The 23,628-nt window shown below is 34.5% G+C and overlaps 1 protein-coding gene across 2 annotated transcripts in view; it reads left to right on the top strand.

The window, feature by feature from the left end:
- The window catches only part of FAF1 (Fas associated factor 1), a 172,740-nt gene that overhangs the window by 70,026 nt on the left and 79,086 nt on the right, over nt 1-23,628 (top strand). For both annotated transcript variants that reach the window (XM_074832074.1, XM_074832075.1), the window contains exon 8: nt 15,354-15,440. In XM_074832074.1, the coding sequence (XP_074688175.1) occupies nt 15,354-15,440 (87 nt within the window). The remainder of the gene's footprint in view (nt 1-15,353; nt 15,441-23,628) is intronic.

A 23,628-nucleotide genomic window follows, 5' to 3' on the forward strand; every position in this document is an offset into this window, starting at 1 on the left:
TACTTATGTTTTTAATTACCCTGTCCAATTCTGGAAGCCAGTCCAGTTCAGGAAGAACGTCTGAACTATAAGTTGCAGAACTGGGGCCTTAGCATATCTTAGTTAATACAGTTATCCAGCTTCCTGAAAATTCTGCTTTACAGGTGATCTTAGCATTTTTTTAGATTTTGGCCATTTGTTGCGCTCTCGCACGGGTCCTGAGAGGTTTGTAGGTTGTCTTCCCAGTCAAAGCATGCTTCCTAATAGCAGTTTCATTTTAATATCGTGGAAATTAGCAAGGAGAATGAATGGACTCATGTCCCATCTTGAAAAACTTAGTTGTGAACTTCTCTCATAAGGTTTCCCCCTGATGAAAAAAGCTTTTTTTTTCTAGACAGCTTCTGTGACTTAATTTTGTCAACTTTTCTGTCATAAATGCAGTTCAATCACATGAAGCAGCTTTTGACAGGAGTGTGCCTGTACACCTTTGATAAAAAGGTTAGGTTCAGCAAAACAGGACTACTTCTCTTCATAAAAGGGTTGCTGCTTGTAAAGAAAGCTTCCTCATTGGAGAGGCTTCCAGGTCATTTTTATCTCCAAATTCTTCTATGTACCAGTTTTATAGAGTTCACATTTATTGGTTTTTCTCATTCTCTGGTAATGCTTTCCCTTCATCTTCCTGTGTCTGCACCTGCGTAGTACTCGGACTTCAGGTTTTGCAGTGTTACTTGTGTCTTAGTATGTTTCTTTTAACTGTGCCTAATATTTTTCTGTTATCTGATAACTTCTAACAGAGAACAGGACTTGGAAATAACCCTTTATAGCCTGCACGTAGGAAAATGTGGCTTTGACAATTTGAACCTTACTAATTTGCTTTCCCCATCATCTTTTTGTGTTCTACAAATATGTATGACTCATACACCTACCACTAGTTCAAGTGCTGTCTTGTTTGGGGAAAGACTTAAAGAAATTAAAGAAATAAGAGCCAGAGAGAATGCAGATTGGGGTCTTTTGTCAGGTTGCAGATCTTCTTTTCAACTCTAATTTTTGAGGAAATACGTTATCATATTTTAAATGTTTTTATAATAGTATTGTTTATGAAATCAAACCAAATTTGTATGGCTTCTTTTGGTAAAGATAAAAATCTATATTCATATTGTACCTTTGCCCGATTCATTTGTTAACTCAACAGAATTTCATCTCTGCTTCACTCATGGTCTTACTGTCTCTAACTTTTTAAAATCCTGGTGAAGATCAATTTTCACCTTATCATGGAAGAGAAAGACAAGGGTATAGCTGACAAATACGTACAGATGTTAACGATAATGATTCTTGTCCTTTATTCAGAAAACTCTTAATATATTTTCACCTGTACTGCCACTACTGTTAAAGTGCAATCTGTATCAATAAAACAAATGAAAGGGGTAGGGGCCTTCATATTTTTTATGTACTTTTAGTTCCTATGTTAAAAAACAAAAGCAAATTTAATATCTGGGGTTTTTGTCATCTTGTTATCTTGTTTTCTTTGTTTGTTTGTTTATTAGAAACCTATTTCATATTGACTTTGAATGCAAATAAAGATCTAGCTCTTAAAAGATGTGACAATAAACTTCTGAAAGCTTTAGAAATGTTTCCAATGAAATTGTTTGGGACAAGTACAGGGAAGCAGCTCTTTAAAATAATCTATAGCTTTTATTCTGTATCGTATAGAGGAAAAGGTATAACTTTTTGTACATGTTAAATATGTTCTAAAAGAAAGATTTTTTTCTCTATCTTATTAAGTAAACGAGGGAGTTTTTTTGGTGGAAGATTCCATAGTTAAAGATGTAAACCAGCAATTTCTTGCTTCTATAGCACAACATAGTTCAGAGCTGAGATTAGAGAAACCCTGTAGAGTGGCTAATACTCGAGGGCATCCCCAACTAGAAAAGTATGTGAATTTAGGCATGGGAGGAAGGAAGGATCTGCTTTAAATTTAGTGTAGGGTCACTGAGTCTTAATGATAGATTAAACAAGGGAGGTGGAATAATGAATAGGGGTATGCAATGTGTAGCACTAATACCAGAAGTCCATGGTTTTCACTGGTTATTTAATGTCTTTTCCCATATGTTTCTGAATAGAGCAGGTTATGGCAGGGATGAGCTAAGGAATAGCTTTGTTAGTGAATTGCTAAATAGACTGAATTCTCTTTTTAAAAATGTGTATGTATATAGGAGAGGTGCTTGTTAATAGTATAATCGGGCATGTTATATGCCTATACCTTAAATGTAGCAATATTAGTAACTATTTGTAATTGGTGTGTGTATGTTGACATTCTTAAAATACACTGTGCAGATTGTCTGCATAATTTTCTTTTCCATTGTAAAACTAACAGCCATTCCTTAGTTAAAGCAAAAATTAATTTGAGATCCTTTCTGAATATTGTTGATGCAAAGAAAAATCCCCAAAGAAGTGGTGATTTGGTAGACATGAAAATGAAATGGAGGAAGTACCAAGACATGTTTTTAGTAGAAAGTTGACTAGCAGCTCAGTAAACCTTGTTTTATAATTTATTTTAACTTGAATTCAAAATAATATTAATAGATTATTCAAACTCAACCACATAAAATAACTTTTTAAATACTTACAGTGACCAACAAAGATCTCACAGTTTATTTTAGTGTTAAGTTCATACTGAGTTCTCATATGGAAGACTCTGACAACTATCTGATACCAACAACCTAGGTGAACCAAACAAGTCAACAGTTGAGTTATATATGGGTTTCTGGGTAACCCATATTTTTCTCTTGTCTGGTGAAGATAACAGCGAGTCTTTAGAGAAAATGCACTTTGCACGTATTTTTTCCTTTGGGTTACAAATGTGATGGTAAGCTGCACTAGAAGGTGCAGTGCAGGTCACACTAACAGCTTTGTCTTGTTGCAACGGTACAGTATTGGTGAAATTAATATAATGCACAAGACCTTTCAGATCTGTGGCTCCTCTTCCTTTTTCAATGCATCTTGTTGACTGGCACTGGGAATAAAAGGGCTGCGGAGAGAGCCTCTCCATCTCTCTTCACTAAGCAGCAGGCTTGCTGTGATCTTTAAGTGTAAAAGTGGTGGGAAGAGATAGGTAAAACACTGAAGTTAGAGGAGTATGAGAGGATTTCTCTACATGAAAGTAGTGCATAACTCTGCACAATTGTGGTACTTGGCTTCACAAGATTCGTAGATTGAACTACTTTTTCACATAATGTCTAAACTTGCAAATATTTTCTAACTTTGACCATTTAAAAACACCTGAATAGCTTTTATATTGTGTCTAGTAGCAATAAAATAAGTTCTCATGAAAGACAATTTTATCAATTGTCTAGAAATAAGACAAGTAAAAAACACATACACATATACAAGTAAAAAGAAAAATACTAATTTTGTGATGTTCCGTTTCTTAAACTAAAATTGGTAGGCTTATCACTTGAAATAAGGATTGTTTCTGAAGCGCATGTGGTTTATGTGTTTTCTGAAACTTTTAAACAATCATTTTTTTTTCTGAAATGCGTTTGAGTAGGAATAGAGGAAGATACTGTTCATCAGTGAAATGTCTTAAGGAACATGTGACTTTGTATCATAATCTGATATTTGTGAGGGGCAGTAGGATTTAGTCTCTCATTGGTCCGAAGTGAAAAGAAATTTGGAAGAAGGAGAGGTCTTTTTTCAGTACGAACATAAATGTTGCTCTTTCTTAGTGCATTTAATCATAGTAATGGGAAATCTAACTTCCATTCCTCTCCTTATTAGTTCCTAAAATGACCATCTATTTACTCTTTATTGATATGACTGATTACTTTTGAGACCCATGAAAATGCACAAGTAAGGAAGCGATGAAAGACCAATATATGTATTTACCATGCTTAGGCTGTGCAAACTAGTTTCTTTTGAAATGAAGATGAGGGTGTTTGTCTTCAAATAAATTTGTCTAAATCTTTCTTTTGTTCAGATCATGACAGCTGTGAAAATGTAACAGATCTACTTTCCACTGCAAGAATCACATTGACTATCTTTCACTTCAAGAGCTAATTCAAACCCTAGAAATAATCTTTAAGGCCTTTATGAGTGGGGAGCTGACTAGTTCTTTAAAAAGGAAACAGCACAGCCAGTACAAGATACAGGAAAGTGTAATACAGACTTTTTGCTGAAGAGTGCACACACTGATTCCTGACAAAGGAATTGGAACAGATTGAAAGCCAGGAGCTGCAATATTACACCTGTTTGCACAGTAGTCCAAGTATATGCACATGTGATATGGACAAGTTGATATCAAGCCTGTCTAACTGGCATACAGATTTTTTTTCTTACTTCCTAACCTTTGTTTTACCATTACCCAGCAGTGGCAGTAGCTTCTGGCCCTGGCTCTGGTAGGTCTGAGAGAAGTTGGGATGCACAGAAAGTATATTTAGTAGTTTAAATTGTGTTTTCATAGCAATTTTAAATAGTGTGGATCAAAGTTACTGCTCTTGGTCGTGTCCTTAACTTCATGATCAGTAAATGTCAAGATATATTTTTCTCCAAGTTACTGATTTAATCACTGAAATAATTTATTAGGATTATCTATTAAGTCTGCTAAGTGTGCAATCCATATGAAATTACTTGTCCCTTGTCTCCCCATGGTCTTTTTCATCAGGTTAGCCCAGATGCAAACCGTTACTCAGGTGCAGTCTTCTGTTGCATTTCGTGGACCAGCTGTTTCAACTAGTTGTTTTTATATGCCTTTTTTTAGCTCCAAAGATCATTAAACTGATCTTAATAATTATGCTTTTCTAATTTGCAGTGTTTTCTAATCTTTCCTGGCTTCTTCCTAGAGATATCCTAATTCAACCTGCATATTCTTTATGATATCTGTCTAACATCAGCTCAGTTACAACCCTGTATACTGCTGCAGCAAAAGAACCCTCTGGATTTCACATAATTTTCCTACCATGCCTTGTGAAGCACTCTGAAATCTGCTGGAAGGTGGTAACTAAAAGTAACATTTTTTGTAGTAGAACTAAGGTCTAATTTTTCCTGCCAGATGTAGGATCTTGTGTGAGTATGGACCTCCAGAGTGTGTCCTGCTATTTTAAAATGGGTTTTAAAACGTTAATTTTTAATGGAAACAAAATACCTGATGTTTGGCAATTTACAAACATTTTAGGACATAAAAGCAGCTGGAATTGGGATGGTATCATTAGCAATCTGTTTTGGTAACTTTTCTGTTTTTTACAGCAAATGAATATCCTTCCTTGTGAGAACAACATTAGAAACTGTATTTATCCTTTATATTGCAATTGGATGCTTTGTCAAAAGAATAGTTGCCTCTTGATAGTGATCTGGTAATAAATAGGTAACTAAGTGGTAGTTGTCTGTTGTCTTTCATAATGTACATAAAGGTCAGTTTAAAGTTTCCACTGAGCAGTGATTCTTCATTTAGCTCCCTAAGAAGTATATTTTCTCAAATGACCATTCCTACTGAATGGAAAAACAAACTAAGGCTTCAAAATGTATCTTTTCTGTGTCAGTACACTATATGTAGAACAAACAAACAAAAACTTCAATTATTGTCTTCAGTTTTATTTTGTTAGCAGAAGTCTTTAAAGCATTTTAAAATAAATTTATAAAATTGTTTTGGCAGTAAGTCTTTGTTGTTTGATCTCTTTTAACCCTAATCACATCTTCCTTTCAATCTCTAATGTCACAGCTAGCTCACACTCTTCATTCTTTCATAGCCTATTTCAACCTCATGCTTGTGTTGCTACTAAAATGATTTTTTTTTCTGTTTTTTTTTAAATACTCATGTCTCTTGCCTCAATTTCTTAAGAATGTGTTTTACCTTCTTCTTCTATAGGAATTTGTTTCTTCTTTTAACCTTCTATTAAAAAATTCAAAGGGTCATGTGGTTTTAAGTTCAGAGGGGATTATCACAATTAGGTCTCCTAGGCACTACAAGCAATGAATAATAATAATTATGTAGGCTGAACCTTTGCACAGTGCAGGCCATATAGCAGCAATCAGTAACTTCTGCATCAAGTTCAGAAGACTGTAACCTGCATTTAGCAATAACACTCTTCTAGAAGGATAGCTAATTTTAGGTATTTCAAGATGAAGATCAGCAAAGAGGTTTCTTTACTCCACGGAATTAAAATGTGCATGTGTGCTGGCAGAAAACTGAGGCACTGAGAAGTAAACCAACATTTTAAAGACAGTAGAACAGTTGTATATAGAATTTGAATATAACGAGTAGTATAATATAGTGAAAATATACTTAACATTTGCCACTTGCTGCAGCCCAGGAAAAGGCCAGATCCAAAGCAGTGGCAAAAAGTAGTATCTGGTAGCTTGAAAAGAGCTCAGATTAATTCTCGAATGCCAAACCTTGTCTGGGCAGGAAGCTGAGGTTGGGAAAATATCTTGCTAAATCTTTGAGGGATTGTGCTTGGAACATCCATCTTTTCAGATTATATTGTAGATATAGATATATATTGCATGAGGTAATCAGAAGTTCACGTCAGAAGATTCAGTAAAGTTTAGTTGAAGCCTTGCATTTATTTTCTTTTCACAATTTGCAGTTTTTAATCACAAAAATATACTAGTATTACTCAATGGACCATTTTATTGTAGGTTGTGGTGTTAAGATACTAACTTAGCACGGACTCATTAAAAAAAAGGTCAAATGACATCCAAGATGGATTGGTTTAAAGGAGCTTTAAAATATGAGGTCCAAAGAATGAAATAGAGAATAATGAAGTGTTAATAATTTTGAAATCTATGAAAGTAATCGATTCAGTGTTATTTCAATTGCTGAAAAGAAGCTGATGAATGCTTCTTTGCAAGCACTTACAAAATATAATGAATTTTAAATGTCATTACATTTAATGAATTTTTAAATCATCTGGTGATTCCTAAACTGGATGGACTTCTGATAACAACTTCTAGTTAAGAAAAATTTCTAAATTATTTGAATAAGTGTTACAGCTCAGAAATATAGTTGTTCAATGAGACTATAAAGTGTGCAGGTAATGTCTCTGAAGATGTCTTTCTCTAAACTGTAGAACAAGTAGACAGAATGTAGCCAACTAGCTTAGGAAAAAAACAGTTTATTTTTTTGAATTTATGACTTTTAAAGTTTGACAGTAGTATTTTATATAAGTAATTAGGTCTACCTATAGTCCTGAAGAATTTGCATCAGTAAAATGGATTTAACATTTTTGGTTTGGATTTTGTTTGATGACTCGCTATGATGGATGTAAATCTGGGGGAACGAGGCTGTAAGTGCTTAATTGTGGAGTAAATAATCCATATGCCTTTCTGGAAGTGGTACTGGGGAGTCTGTCCTCATATCTAGTATATTATTTTCCTAAATGAGATAGTTTTTTAACTAAAATATTATCATGAATAATTTCTCTCTTAAGTTTGTAGTGTTTTTACAGACTCTTTCTCTGGAAAATTTTCATCCCTTTCCCCATTTTAAAATACGTAATAGCAAAATGATACATTAACTTTGCATTTACTTCCTTAGCCACTTAACGTTTCTTCATAGTTCTCTTTCTCCTTGTCTCATGACTCAAATTGGAAATGGTGTGATTATTTATTTTAAAGTAATCATTTAATCCCTGGATATATGAAGTTCTTACTCCACCTTCCCAATGATTAGAGGCAAAATTCATGTACTTCAATCTCTTTTCTAGATACTGAATTTAAAGAATTTGAAACATCAAAAAATGTATATGCTGGAATTTGCTTAGTGTTTAATGTGACTCAGTCTTCTTTGTTTGAACTCTTATCAGCAAAATGTCACAAAAATCAAACATTATTTTCCAGACCTAGGTTAATTTGAATGGCTGTATAATGAATTCAACAAGCTTTCTAATGAAGATGTTGACACAATATTTACTGAGTACTACAGTACGATACAACCAATTTTTAACAGTAGTTTAAAGTGGGTTTATTTTGGTTCAAACACTGTTCCGTACACTCTAATGTGAAAGTTGGATGTGGTAGTGGCTTTTCTGTACATGAAATGTGTTTAATTACAGGAACGTGATACATGAAAACTTAGCAGAAAATTTTCTGCTGATTTTTTTGTGTTGTAGCTTGATGATGAATTCTGCTTTGTATGTTGTTTACATACAATGGACGTTCAGATTCTCTTAGGGTCCTTTAAGAATGTTTGAAATTACATATTGTTTTTAATTTGAAAATGAAACAATCTTAATTAGAAGGAAGAGAATAGTACTTTCAGTAGATATACAAGTTTTGTGCTTTTATTTATTTCAATTCTACTTGTCATGATAGTATAAGCAAGTAATGTATTCCAGACACTGAATTAAAAGCAATTATGTTAGAGTTTAAGCTTCATTTTTCTTCTGCATTAAACAAGAAAAGAGGTTTCAAAACTTTAGTGTACTAATGGGGAAAACTTAATAAATGCAAGCCAGAATCTTTCAGAGGTGTTAAAAGCAAAAGTAATAATTTAAAGGAGGAGCTGGGAAATAAAAAATTAATTAGAGAATGTGTTGTAGTAAAACACACATTTGAATTCTTGTGTATTTCAGAAAAGCCCTGAATCATAACTGACTTTTGCCTGGCAAGCCTGGGCACGAGAGGAGTTCTCTAGCCTTCAGTATAGATTTTAATTAAATATTTAGGTTGGAAGTTTGTTGTTTGTTTTTTTTTTCCTTTAGATTACAACGAAGTGAATTGAGTATATGTGCAAATGTAAATAGGTGGGGTTTTTTTAGCATAGTGAGTCTTCCTTGGAGAGTTTCAGTGGTATGAAATTCTTGAGAAGCAGACACCATTATTTAAAACCAGCACACTTCTGACATCTTAATTCACTAATTGAAAGCATTCCATAATTTAAACTTCAGTCAGCTGCTAGAAGGAGAGGCCAGTTATCATTTGATGTATTTAGAGATGCATTATTGTTTCTAAAGTAAAGCCTACACAAAAAACAAAATTTGTTGATTTAAATAACCTTTGTTCTCTTTATTTTAATACAGTTCATTATATAGGGTATTGGAGATTAAAAATGATGAATAAAATTGTGAGCGAAGCAGACTTATACCATTCCCCTCATACAAATCCCGCATAAAGTGACCTGAGAAATTTCTTTTGGATGCTAGTGTTAGTTGTGGTTCATATATTCCTATTGCAAATAATGTACTGTATCCAGCTTGTGGGTAGCTGGATAAAAGTTGCTGCATGTATCACTTAAGAAATTCAATTTCTCATTGACTGTTGATAGTCTTTTCCTGATAAAATGCAAAATACTTGTTCTCTGCTATGGGAAGACTAAACATGGATCACTCTTGTTTTTAATTTTCTCACCTAACTTCATTTCTGTCTAGCTTCTTTGCCACTACTATGGACCAAATCTATGCAATAAGTTGTGGCAGAGTTGCTGATTCAGAAATTCTTCCTCTATAGTTTTACATGTCTGTATTTCTAATAGTTCTTGATAGTCCGTAGTTAACTGAAGCTACCCTTTTATCTGACCCATCTTCTTTGTTCATAACTGTTGATAACTTTCAAATCACCACTTTATCACCTTTGACACTTCTCTGTGCTTTGAAGCTTGGTAGATTCTGTCCCAGCTTCCAGTACCTTACTGCCAGATTCCTGATGCGCTTTGCTATCTGTTGGTGGAATTTTGTCTGGCAGAGGTGTTAAAGGCTTTCTCTATAATCTTAAAGACTATTGCTTTAGTTGGTTTTGCCTCCTTTCTTTCCATCTTTCTTCACCAAAATGCTTTTGCTTACTTTGCATTTCTTTCATAGCCCCATCCATATCATTGCTGTCCCCTGAAAACTTCGCTTACTTATCGTGGCTTCTTCTCTGTTACAATGTCAAAGTCAAGATTCTCGCTCTGTCTGCGTCTGATCTCATTTCCCTGCGTCCCCCAACTCACATTCCACATTCCTCACAGTCCTCTGACTTTATTGCTCCTTTTGTCTGCCTTTCATGCACTCATTTTTGCACTGTCTTTCATGCTGCCTATGTGCCTGGAACAGTCTTTAGCATCTCAGCCAATTTACAGCTTTGCATAAATTATATTTAATAATAAGACTAACAAAAGTTCATTATCTACATTATTTCAATTAACTTTGTACCTGTATAAGCGGAAAACAGCCTGAGGGAAACTAATGTTAAACTTTGTTGTGATTTGTTGTGATTCAAAGATACAGATTCAGGCACGACAGTTCTTTGATGATTCAGCATAATAGTTAATTTTTTAACAATTTGGTAGGTGTTAGATTTTATTTTTTTTTTTAACTGTAGATTTAAGATTTTTCTTGTTCAGAAATAAGAAAATAGTTATTTGTTCCTGGCAAGTGAAACCACCAGAGAGTTGTCATCGTCACGTTACCTGGTACAGACTTCTTGCCCTGTGATACATTTTACTTCATTTTATCCTTACTAATATGGATGTGGAAGGGCTTTGAATGTTGGGTTAACTTAATATCTACAAAGTGTGTCTTTTGTGTTTAACCTTCCTATTAAAGCAACATACTCATCTGCTTACAAAAAACTGTGAAACAAAGTAAGACTCTGCTTGTATCTGGGAAGTTTTATCAGTGTGTTGACTACTTTGACGTACAGATTTTCTTAAAAAATTGGAAGTTGTTTAATATTTTATCTCACTTCTAACACCAGTGAAAATGAGTTGAAGGTGAAACTTCATGTGTTTTTCCATCATCAGTGTATAGCTGCAAGGCAGGGCATTCTGCAGTAATTATACATCATTTTCCAAGTAGACTTGCATCTGAAATATCTGGGGGAGGGGTTTTTTTGTTTAAATGGTTGTATTGATACTGTTCACAGCTGAGTTGTGGAACCAAATAGATGTGCCTTTAATTTGTTTTTAAATGATCGTATATTCTGGAGATTATAATCTGAAGGGTGGCTGCCATAGTAATGTGCCAGTCACCATGGCATCTGAACATTATGAAAAGAACTTCTGGGCTGAACAAAGACAATGCCACCAATTAGTATTTCAAACTGATCAAAGGTGGGGACCAAAAAGTTTGCCAATAAATGTAGCTCAGTGGATGGCACGAGAAGTTAGAGTTTGCTTTACACAAATCTATAAAGATTTCAGTCTTCCTACTGATATCATGTGAATTTAGAAAGAAAAGCCTTAACACAGACTTCATCCATTTACTATGCTAACTTTTTTCAGTTGCACGAAGAGTATGGCTGTAGCTTTTTATTTCACTGGCCTGGTAAAGAAGCAGTTTTTAGTTCTGCTTTATACAAATCTTCAGAACTTTTTCCTCCTTACAGAATTTTAAAATTTAAACTGAAATTAAGTCAGTCAATGAAGAAACCAGGTTTTTTTGTTCTTGATCAGTCTCTAAAACTTTTGCAGCCTATTCTCTTAATACTATTCTAATTATCAAACAAACCTAAACTTAGTTATTTAATACTAAGCTTATTTTATCTTAAATAATTGATTGTGGCTTGTTGTTTGAAAGAGGACTACTTTGGCACAAATTCCAAATTCAGTTATGATCTTAACTCAAGCAGTTTGTTTAATCAAACATTACTCTAATAAGTCTTACATGGTCCCCTACCCGACCAAGCCTGTCTATAACAACTAGTTTATTCTGTGACGAGTTGCTCAACAGATGTCATTCTGGTAGAATAATGCAGCAGAATACTTGTGCGTTGGCTAAAATTACTTCAACTTTGATCACTTTTGTCCAGCACATCAGTCTGGCATTGTGCTTTATACCAACATAACACTTTACCCCGAGCATGCCTTTCAAGCTTAGAATAGCAGAGGAATGTTATTGAATTCAGTGCAGTTACAGATGAGTTAATGAAAGAAGGGAAATACTGTTTTTTTCATAATGCCTTTCTGTTGTACTTTGGAATTAAAAGGGAATTTGAGGAATGCGACTTCTGAGTTATTTATTTTTACTTCTGAAGGCTTTTTGAAAACAATATTATGTAGTTATTTACAGAAACGTGGGATCAATAAAAGTTTCACCTTTTAGTTCAAAATAGCTCACTTTAGAGTTTTACATTGTGAAAATAATATTAATAAGACTTTTTTGATATATAATTGGAGAATAGTGATCTCACAGGGACAGTTTATTCCAGTATTTAATGCAAGAAAACTAAAATTGCAAGAACCGTATTCTTGTGATCACAGATTAGTATCGTTACATTTTGATGGGCTGTTGTGGGGTCAGCACGGAGTAATGACATCTCTTTACCTTGATACTACTGTGAAACGAATACTGCACAGCAGGCTACCTTCTTGTTAAGCAGCAGTGAAGAAAGGCTGTTTGTTTTGAACAGTAGGAATGAGATCATATACCAAGCTCTGTAGAGTTCAGTCTTCCATAATTCCATTTTTCACAGGTGCGTCTGTGTATACACATGTGTATTTGAAATGAATTTAAATGTTTTTAATAATTAAAGTGTATTTGTATTTTTTAAAGTATGAAGATTTCCTTAAATATGAGGAAGCACTAATATGAAGTCCACTTTAATTGCTAATAAATACTTCAGTATTCTGTGTCTAAAACAAAACAGTGTTCTTGTTTTAGGTTTTAAAATTAAAATATAGTTGTAAACTTTTAAAAATTGAAACATAGTTACAAGATTAGTCTCCCTGAAAAACTCCTGCACGAAACCAATAATAACTTAAGGGTGTACATGTAATTTACCAGTTTTACCAAAAAAAGAGAGGTATCTTAATGATTCTAGAATGTACAGTGAATGTAAAGCTGAGCTGAAAATCCAACCCAAATATATGTTACGATACTGAAATGCCCAGATAAGGAACCCACATGGTATGACTTTCATCCTTTAGTGAGATGTAGACTCAAAGAGTTGGAAGTAATGTTTCTTACTCTTGGATAATAAATTGAAGCCATTGTTTTCCACTCATCTGTGCAGAATATTTATATTTATAAAGCTTTTAAACCAATAGTATTGAAATTATTATCTGCATAGCCTATATTTGAAATCTATCCAGAAATGTGAGACAGTTTTCACTAAAGGGCACTTTATTAGTATGAAATACTACTTCCACTACTACTACTGCTAAAAGTAGTGAGAATGAGCAACAGTAATTGAATGGAGGATCTGGGAACTGGAAATACATTAAGAACACTGTACTTTGTGTTTGCTCTCTATATGCCCTGAGTTTTCTCAGTTGTATTTATTTGTTGGCAAACTCAGGCAGCAGTGCCGTGAAGAGTCTTTTGAAGAATGTTGCCCAAACCAACATTTGTGAGCAAGCCTATGTGTGGAAATCTCTGCCTCCTCCCTCAGCCCTCATAGGATATTTACAATGATTAGAACAGTTCTTTTGCTGCTTACTGTCTGCACATGTGTCCTTCATTCATGAGCTTGAACTACGTGCAAAATTTGAAAGAAAGGCTCCATGCAGCATTTCTCTCTAAAGATGATCCAGAGAAAAAGAGTTTTGGTGCTGTTTCGTTATGCAAACGCATGTTTAGATTAATATCTACTGCCAGATGTTGCATATACATTCTGTACTGAAAATAAATTACAAATTATGAGGGAACATATGTACATTCCATATGTTTATATTACCATATTACCTTACCATGTATTCAAACCTCAACTGTGCTTCAGTGATGAAGCTATGGCAAGTACTGATTAATACGTAGGATCAGATGATATAAAATGTTGTATAGTGGTTCACTTTGCTTTATTGCATTGTCTCCCTAAGAACAGTAGTTTAGAATCATCTTTCATTCATTTCTTGAATATGAAACCCTTAAATATGTGGATTATGTTATTTCTCATTTTGACAAATTTTGGCTTTCTTCCTGATTTTTTTTTTTTTTTTTTAACATCTTTCTGTTTAGAGAAAGTTGTTAACTTAGGGTAAGTGGGCTGAACTGCAAGCAAGGTGCTAGCTCAAAGATCTTTTCTGCTGACAACTATATATAATATTTTTCAGTACACAGAATTTTTAGTTATAGCAGAAGTTAGAATACAATTAATTGTTTCTTTCCAGTTGACAAGTGAACAAATGAAAAGCTAAAGAAGGCATCAGAGGACAGTTTTTGGAGTAGTCTTGGGATTTGCTTTAAGTCAAATCTTATCCATCTGCATTAATATCTTTTGGTTTAATGTGTCGAACACTTGGTTCTTGTGTCTGTTAGCTTTAGACTGTACAGCCCTCTTACATCTGGAAACAGCACGCAGAACTTCTGAGTTCCTCAGATATTCTGTAGCGAATGGTCATGTAAAATATTAGTAAAACATATCAAACCTTACTTTTAGCTATTTGAGAATGTTTTTCTGGATGTAATATAGGTTGTTGAGATCTGTACTTGGAAACTAAAATAGACGTATGACGGTATGGGAGGACCTTATATTCCCATGTAGCAGTTTTATGGAAGATAAACCAAAAGCCAACCTTGCTTGCTGTAAGCATTTTATTGGTCGTAGTTCTGGTCCAGCTGGGCAATATTTACATGTGCATGTTGGTTGTGCAGTGTTTACATTCGGGTGTAAGATACTATTCAGAATTTGAGGTATGACTCTCTATCCCAAGTACAAAAATACATCTTTTTGTGATTTAAATAATTGCTTATCACAAAACCTCCAATAAAACATGCCAGCTTTATCTGTGTTAATGTTTTTTGTGGAAGAAGTTTTGTAACTCTTGTATTTTGCAGTATTCTTCCTGTCTTTGTAATTTTCAACTCTTTTTTCTTTACCCCCTCCCTTCCTCCTGACAACCATCATGTGAGATGATTAATGGTAGCGACTTGTATTTTAATAGCATGGGAAAACAGTTGATATAGAAATTATTTTATTTGCATTTTTTTATGTGTTGTCTTCATTAGAAATGTGCTTATTCATATTTTCATGTTGAATATACTCACTTTTATTTTTGGATCCCATTTAAGAAACTTATGCAACACTAGTTCTATTTCTTACTGCATTAGATGTAGCATGACCTAAAATTTTCAGGTGAAACAATATATTAACTAGCAAAACCTGCAACAGAATTTTTGTTATTACCTTCTGCTTCCCTTCAGTTTGTCGATTACTTTGTAATACTTTTTACTGTGAAAATTTGTATTATGAATTTTTACACGTTTATGATGCTGAAGTAATAATGAATCATTATGAATGATTTATACATTTTAATTTTTTTCTTTAACATAGTTCAATTCTCTTGGCAGAACTGTGTGTAAACATGTGGAAGAGATCTGAATATTCGAGTGTTGGAAGAACTTGTTTTACAATAATTAGAAAAAATCAAAATAAAAAGCTTGGAATTATGATGAAAAAAATGCAATTTGCCTGTATTGCTTTCGTTAGAGCAAGTTCTGATCTTTTAATTTTTATTTTTTTACCAGGTGAAGCGGAATGTGTATGACCTAACTAGTATCCCTGTCCGTCACCAGTTGTGGGAAGGCTGGCCTACTTCTGCCACAGATGACTCGGTAAGTAGCTTTGATTCTCATTTCATTTTTCCTGCAAATAGCTGATTTTACCTAGATTTTTTGATTGGAATTACTCGATACCTTTTACTGTCTCATGTGCAGTAACTGAACATTACACATACTTCCGAGCTTTATCTTGGAAGATACAAATACTAAAGTATTGGATTACTGAAGCACAGGGAAATTATTCATGTGTATCAAATTCAGTGCGTGTTTTAGACAAGAAGGAGACATGTTCCTAGACTGAAGCAAAGCTACACAGCATTTTGGAAGTTGAAGAAGTCTATTGCAGTGATTAAACTTCAGGAAAAAGTCCTGGTTTTCACATGTATTCTGAGTGCCCATCTAGATATTTTACTCAGTAGTGTACATTAGTTCACCCGTGTGCTTAAGCCTGTGGCTGGCTTCAAGCAGGAGGTGTTCCTGTTGAAATCAGTGAAGAGCTTCACTTGCTTTTAAAGTATCTACTTTGGTTCTTGCTGGACCAGTAAGAATTTATGGACATTTGCAAGATCACATTTTGAAGTAATAAATGTTATGTATACAGTACAATATGTATTCAATTTTCAAACATATGTTGCAGGTTTTAGAATTACCATTATTTAGAAATGGAGGGAAATCTTCGCTGAGATCAGTATGAACCCTTGGTGACAGAGTTGGCTAACTGTGAATTGTCTACAAATTCATGAAATTGTGGGACTTTAACTGCAGAATTCCATTCAATGTCAGACTTGCTTCCTTGCATAGTTGTCATTACAGTGTGTTTTACAGCATGTCTTTCAGTTTTGCTCCGATAATTTTCTTCTGGTAGTATGTTCCCAATGCCAGTCAGTGAGGTCTGCCTTTATTTAAAAAAACCCCCAACAAACGACCAAACAACAAAACCAAAAAATACCTAAAAGGCTGAAATAGGTATGTAGTTGTTTTGTATGTAGATTTTGTGACATGAAAAAAAATGTAGAAAAAATAAGTATTCCTATTTTTATAAAATTATTTATTTAAACTAGGGTTTGAACCTGAGTATTCTACAAAGTGAAAATGGAATTGGGATTTGCTTTCTCTACATATTACCGTTATCTTCAATGCATTGCTCTGCTGTCCATTTCTACTTTTTCTTGTAAAGGGAGAATTGCTGTTTGTTTGATAAGACTGCTGCTTTTTTGCTCTGGGCAAAGGATTTATGCTAATCAAAAAAAAAAAAAAAGGGCAAAGACTGACTGAATTTCTAATATACTTGTAAATATGTCTGTGGTAGTGTTTGCAGAAACAGTAGTTAAGTTTGAGAGAGGTATGTAAATCTATGTCCATGTATTCAGGAGCATATCTGAGACGATAGATGTAAGATCTGAAATAACAGCATGGTGTCATGTGGTAATTACAGTCTTTGAAATGTGGATCCATTTTAACATTTTATTAGTTTACATTAGCCCAAAAAAGAATTGGAAACTCAACACTTCTAATCCGTTTTCCCACAGCTGTTAGGTTTTCCTGTATTCCCCCCCTCTCTTTCTTTTGAATAGGATACCTCACATATGTAAAACTCATAAATCTGTTTTAAGTCTGTTTTTACAAGTGACATTGTTGCAGGTGAATTTTTTCCCTTTTCATCTTTAATGAAATTGGTGAATGTTGAGTCATCTGCTCCAGAGCAGGCGAGTCCTCAAAGCTTACTGCTCAAGTCTGGTGCAGCTGAGACTTGTCAGCTGTGTAAACAGATTTGAATGTGTTACCAACAAAAATATAATTAATTTCTGTCTAAAATTAGACGCCATAGCATACTATTTATAAAGATTTAATGTTAGCAATGAGTATCTATGGTTCTGTGATCTGAACGATTTTTTCCTTTGCAAATTAGAAATATTCAGTAATAATTACTTTAGTAATTAGTCATGATGTCTTTAGTTCAGTGCAAATTTTTAAAATATCTGCTTCCATCATGAGTTTTTAATATGCTGGATTGTATAGTACTCCATTGCAATTAAAGAGTTAAAGACTTGATTAAAATACTTTTTCATTTACATGTTATGCAGCATAAGAAATACTTTGTAATACCACAGGAGGTTTTTTCAGTGCAGTTCTCGTTAACCTTTGGCTTAGCAAACAGGACAACTAAATAGACTTCGCATAATTGGATTCCTGTATCATCTTGAGTCTCTTATGAACCTGACAGACTACAGTCTTCTGACATTATCAGGAAATTTAGTGGAGTCAATAGTCATTTAAAACATTGTTGCTTCATCTCCCTTCAGAGTTAAGATATGTTCTCTGCTTGTACTATCTAATGAAATATGGGATACTGTATGAATTGTCAATAACTCTTTCAGGTCCTTTTGCACACTTTCACCAGGGAAATGAGTATCAAAATCTCCACACGCAGGAGAATGTTTTCATGCTGTGACAGTTTGGTTGTGGGAAGCAAGGCATAAGTAGTCTGTGGAAGTCTCATTTCACCATTCAGCAAGGACATATTATGGCTTTTATTGTGCCTGAATAATTTTAACGCCACAAATTATATCTGTTCTGCTCATTATAGTTCAAACAAAGTAAATGTATGAGTTCTAAATCATTCCTTTTTAAACAAGTTTACATAAGTAAAACTTTAATTATATTAAAGGCTTAATTTATCTATTTTTGGGTATATATCATCAACTGATATAATGAAGTCTTGAAAATTATCTTAGAAAATAAAAAAATCATAATAATTTGATTTAAATAGATTCACAATGTGTTCTGAATTTGTATTTTGGATTTTGTAACAATCTTAAGCTTTTAAAATGAGAACCAAGCCAGAATATTTTACTAAAATTTCTTAAATGTGTTACATTTCTCTTTGCTATATTGGCTGAACTTCTAAACTTCCAGTGGAAATTACTGCTCTTGCTGAGTGGAATGAGGAACCTTCAAATATGTGTGCATTAAAAAAAAAAGTCTGAGATCAGTCATAGGTGGTGTTTTAGTTATGATTTTTACATGGAAGGATTGTGATTTTATTTATTTAAGTACTGATGACTCTTTGGATATTAGCTTTACACATGTATGTTTGAGGTAAAACTTTTTTTCCTCAGGACGTCACTGGTTTTTGATTTATTTTGGTAGGATGAGTTTTTGTCTCTAATGTTTCTGTTGATTTTTGGTAGCATGGAACAGTAACACCCAGTATGAGAGGGAGAGAGGTTGCTTTTGTGCTGCTTTTGCTCTTGGTATTTAAGCTAAAACTTTTTTAATTGGTTCATTGTTTTAAGTCATTTCAGCATAGCAGTGAGAAATGCCTGGTTCTTCATAAGTAATGACAGTGAGCTTGTCAAAATGGAATATATTTCTGCATTAAAAAGATGTAAAAGTTTTAGGATGAGTTTTGAAGGGGGGGAGAGAGGCCAAGACAGAAGATGAAGCACCCTATGTTGTAACTGTGCCCTCTCATACAGATCATGTGCAGAGGAGCTCAGCATCTGTCCTTCCACCTACTGCCAGTAACACTTTGTTTCCCTAAACAGTAAGGCTGGTCAAGACCTTGTATCCTCATTTCAAGACAAGAAACTGTACTTCTTCACTGTATAGATAAGCCATTGATTATTAGTTTAGGCAGAAGTAGGTCTATACTGACAAATTATGGCTGCACAGCTGAAGAGTCACATTTCAGACGTGACACGTGTGTAGCCATTCATGTGTTGAGGTTCTGCATCATCCCTTGTGAACACAACCACCTTCAGTTCTGTGATGGCTGTAGCAGATGTGGCTGACGTTCCTTCACGGAATTTAATGAAGACAAAATTCTCAAACGCTTATGTATGATCTAATTAGCACTGCTGTTATATTTAGCTATTTCATTGCTAAGTACTAAGCACAGTCTGTCTGCACAGATAGAAATTAAGAATGCTGATAAATAGTGTTCTGGTACAAAGTCAAACTATTTATGACACTTCTTGGCTGATCTCCAGATTTTTTGAAGAGGCTGAGTATTAAGCATCTGAGTAATTAGTATTTGTGAGTATGTATTTCTTTCCCTTTCCAGATCTTACAATTCTGAATAGAAAGTTCATTACCACATGCTGTCATTGTGATATGAAAACAAGTTGTGAGGTTTACATACACTGGCTGTTTAATTGTAATGGATGCCATGTCTGCATTTACTGGATCATTTGGAATTTTCCCCCTGGAATTGATATGGCTAAAGAATAAATAGTTCTGACAGAGACAGTGCCTATTAATCGGAAGCATAAAATTGACTACATTTAAATGAAAAAAATATATATCATTAGAAACTACTCAACTATATTTTTCTATTTAAGAATATCATAATTATAGTTTGGGTTGTCTGTAATGTTAATTACTTTGTATGTTACTTTCCTTCTGTGCTTCTCATCAATCGCTTGCAATAGAGTAGTAAAGTGGATCTGTCAGGATCCTTTTAATTTAGATACTTAGAAGAATACTTGCAGTCTCTTTTGTTATGTAGTTCAGGAATATGTTAAAGTTTCGATTTAACACTTATATTGTAATCGCGATTTAGCAGCAAAAATTGCTAGACAGTACCTAGTCTTGGAAGTTCATGATAATCTGTGAAGCAGCACATTCATCATCATTAAGAAATAGAAAAGTAACTGAGTAATTTAATAAACCAGTTCCTAAATGTCTTTATTTTAGATAACTTTCTGACTTTGACTTATGGCTTGCTTGGATGTTTTTATGTGGATGAAAATATGATGAATTATCATGTTCTTTCCCCAGAATATACAAAGAAGTTAGAGTTGTTTCTTCACCATTTTTTTTTTTACCCCACCCCTTGTCTATTTTCTATTTATAAAGATTGAGATAGTGATTGGAATTAATTTCATTTATGTAAAAATTCCCATGTCAGGGATAACCAGTTTTGTGTTATAAGAGAATTTATTTAGGATGGTTCAATTTTAAAACATAAAATAACTCAATTGAAGTGATCTACACCTGTCACGTTGCTTTTGAGAAGGGTTTATTTCCTCACTGTGGGGTAATGAGACTTATGGAAGTGCAAGAAGTGCACACTGAAGAACAAAACCTTGTATCATTGTATTAAAAATACAAGTCAGTATAGTAGCTATGATTTAAAACAAGAAAAAAAAACCTCAACCAAAACCCAATCAAAACCAAAAACCCCACAACATTTCAGTTTTCAGTATTCTTAACCGTGTTGGGTCATGATGGAAAAAAAACATTTGTTATATTCTGCTCACACTTCTGCTTCTTGTGGTCCAGTTTTAATGTTGTTTTTTTCAGTTGTTAGAGATTCTGAAAATGAAGGAAATGGGAAATGCACTTTTTTCTTCTGTTTGATGTAAGGATATTTGGATGGCAGTAGTCATGATCTCAGAAATCTGGGAAAATTAAGATCACCTTTCTTAGTTATCATAAAAAGGGTTCTAGTTTTTGTAACTCATTTAATCCATGAATTTAAATGGTCAGTGAAATCATAGAATTTTAAGGCTAGTCTCATGTTTCATATGGGGAAGAGCAGCAGGATTGATTTGGACATACACAGGTGTGTTGGGAGCTAGTGAGGTGGTAAGAGTCTGGTTTATGACTGTTCTGGTGGGCTAGTTTATTGTCACCAATGAAATAGAAATTTCATCTTTGAGAGCAGGTGCTTCTGTTAATCTCTTATCTTTTGGGGAAAGAAAAGACTTCAAAGAACTGTGTTTAGAGAGTCAGTTAACTCTACCACATGTATAATCTGATATTTTTCATAACCACAACCTGTCTAAAGCAGTGATGGTTTCCTGAGACAGTCCTCCCATCTGAAAGTACAGAGCCTTTCTTCAAAAGAGCAGGTCCACATGGAGCTTCTTTAGTGTGTCATGGAGGGCTTATGGAAAATTCCCATAAAAGGCATGTAGCATATCCAAGCTCGTGTCCTGGATTCATTTTCTATCCAAACCAGTGCTTTCACTTGGTGTTCAGAGTTGTGCCGAACAGCGTAATTAAAAAGACTCGAATTTCCTTATTAGATGTTTAGAGCTTTCATACTGGTTTCAACATATCCTAGCTTTGCTCTGCTGTTCCCTGAGCTGGTGGTGATGCCTTGCTGTTCTACAGGGAGATTTTATAACTGTTACTGAAACTTTACTGCTTTTATAGAATACAGTCTCTGGCTTTATCTGAGATTCCAGTTGCTCTTTGCAATGAAGAATAACTGCTGTCACATTGATCATCATGGGGTTTTTGGTAAGTTTTTACTGCTGCTTTATTAAAAAGGAAAAAAATCCAACTCTGTTTGGTTCATGTTTGAATATGGCTTGGGTTTTGTTGCCGGTTCTCAGTCATAACCAAGCAGAGCAAGATAAGGATGTCCTGGCATTACTCGGCACATATACAGACTAGTGCAGATGTTGAATTATTTGCTTATCTAAGGGAAGGCATGAGCAAGGAAGGAAGGAAGAAGGATGCTGGTGTTAACACATCCCGTGGATCTCCGTGAGGTCACTTGCTTTTCTGAGCCCCAAAATTTGTCTCTTCTGCCCTGACCACTGGGTAGATACCTGCTCAAAGACATGTAGTCTGCCCATTACAGTATGTTCTCTTCTGTGGTAAAAATAAATAGTAAGGTAATGATTTGATTACTAAGACTCTAGTAGAGAATGAGATCCGCTTATAAAAAAGTGGTTTTGGTTCTCTGAATTTTCAGGTTTCCTAGATGCACATTTGAAACTACAGTATATTAATGCTTTAAAGAAAGGTAACTAATACCTACTAGCAAGGTGTAAAGAGAGTTCATCTTTTCACCAAAGTACCTCAAGCTTTGCTTCAGAGACTTATTCCAACAGATAAGTTGAAGAACTTTGTCTCAGGAGAATATGTCCTCTCCATGGGGTGTGTTTATCATTCTGGTTTAGAAATTGCCTATTTTTGAGTGTGTGTTCCATGGTTAATGGTCTATCCTAAAGAGTTCTGTCCAGTACACTGTAATTCTTCTTTTATGTTTTTTAATCAATATGTTTATCAATATACTTGATGGGTCAGGAAGTTGGAATACTTTTATTCCATATCTGAAGACCTTTAAATGTGTATTTTATCCTTCTGGATAAATTAGAATAAGCAGAAAGTTTATGCCTACAAAGTACTTGCTATTTTTGTTAGTAGTTAATGCAAGCCTGCAGTGAGCGTGGGAATTACTCATACAATGAACTTCTGATCTGCTGGGTTCCTTGAGAGTTGTTCTGTGATACTTTCAGTGCATTGCAGAGTTGTGGTGTGCAACATAATGTTGCTTTTAAGCTTCTATGCACAACTGTACTTGGGCATTACCGCATTGTATTTACTGATCTCCATCTTTTAAGGATCTCCTTTTTGGATGGTGTAGCAGAGGCCTTGAGAAATCAGAGCACTTTCTTATGAGAATGCTAAAGACTGTTAGGGAAAGCTGTGGCATAAAACCCACACATCCTTCTGACTTAACAGTTGCCAAGACCTGTTGCCTGTGGTTGTTATATTGCTTAGTGTGAATCAATAAGAGTTCCACCCTTTGGCCACTTTCTGGGTACCTTGGCCCGTCCTCATTGCTCTCTGCTCTCTGCAAAGAGCCTCCATGGCTAAAAGGCTACCTCTTCTAAATACATTAAATCAATAATCAAAACAATGTTGAGCCCTCTCCAGTCGTTGCTTAATAACACTGCTTGCAGATGAAACCTCCAGGAGTGTTTCCATTTTTAATAAACCTCTACCTGATACAGTTGGTGAAAATTGTTGGTATTGTCATTGGGAGCATTTCTGTCCTTTACCATGCGTTTGTTGACAGTTGTGATCACCACAGAACATCCTGCTTTACACTTTTATTACTTTCAAAGTACAAATTTGAATGATGTGGATTCAGATGTATAAAAGAGATAAAATTACAGACAGTTTTGAGTGGCAGTTACATATCAAACCTCGCGGGGGTTTGACAGACAACGAATATCGTTATTAGATGCTTTTTCCATAATTGCTGACATTTATCCAGTGTTTCACAGTATTTGCTAATGTATTAATGCAGTCAATCTTTGAGAGGCTGCACATGCCTTTTTAGCCCTGGCTTTTATGGGATTCTTAAATTCATAGACCCACAGATACTTATTCCCTGCTGGTTGCCGTAGTGACAGAGCTCAGAGATAAGCCAAGACAGAGCCCTTTTGTGATTGCTTTTCAGGTGACATTCAGCGGCAGCTTGAGTAGAGTGTCC

This window comes from Strix aluco, chromosome 8 (assembly GCF_031877795.1).
Source record: "Strix aluco isolate bStrAlu1 chromosome 8, bStrAlu1.hap1, whole genome shotgun sequence".
Classification (NCBI taxonomy): Eukaryota; Metazoa; Chordata; class Aves; order Strigiformes; family Strigidae; genus Strix; species Strix aluco.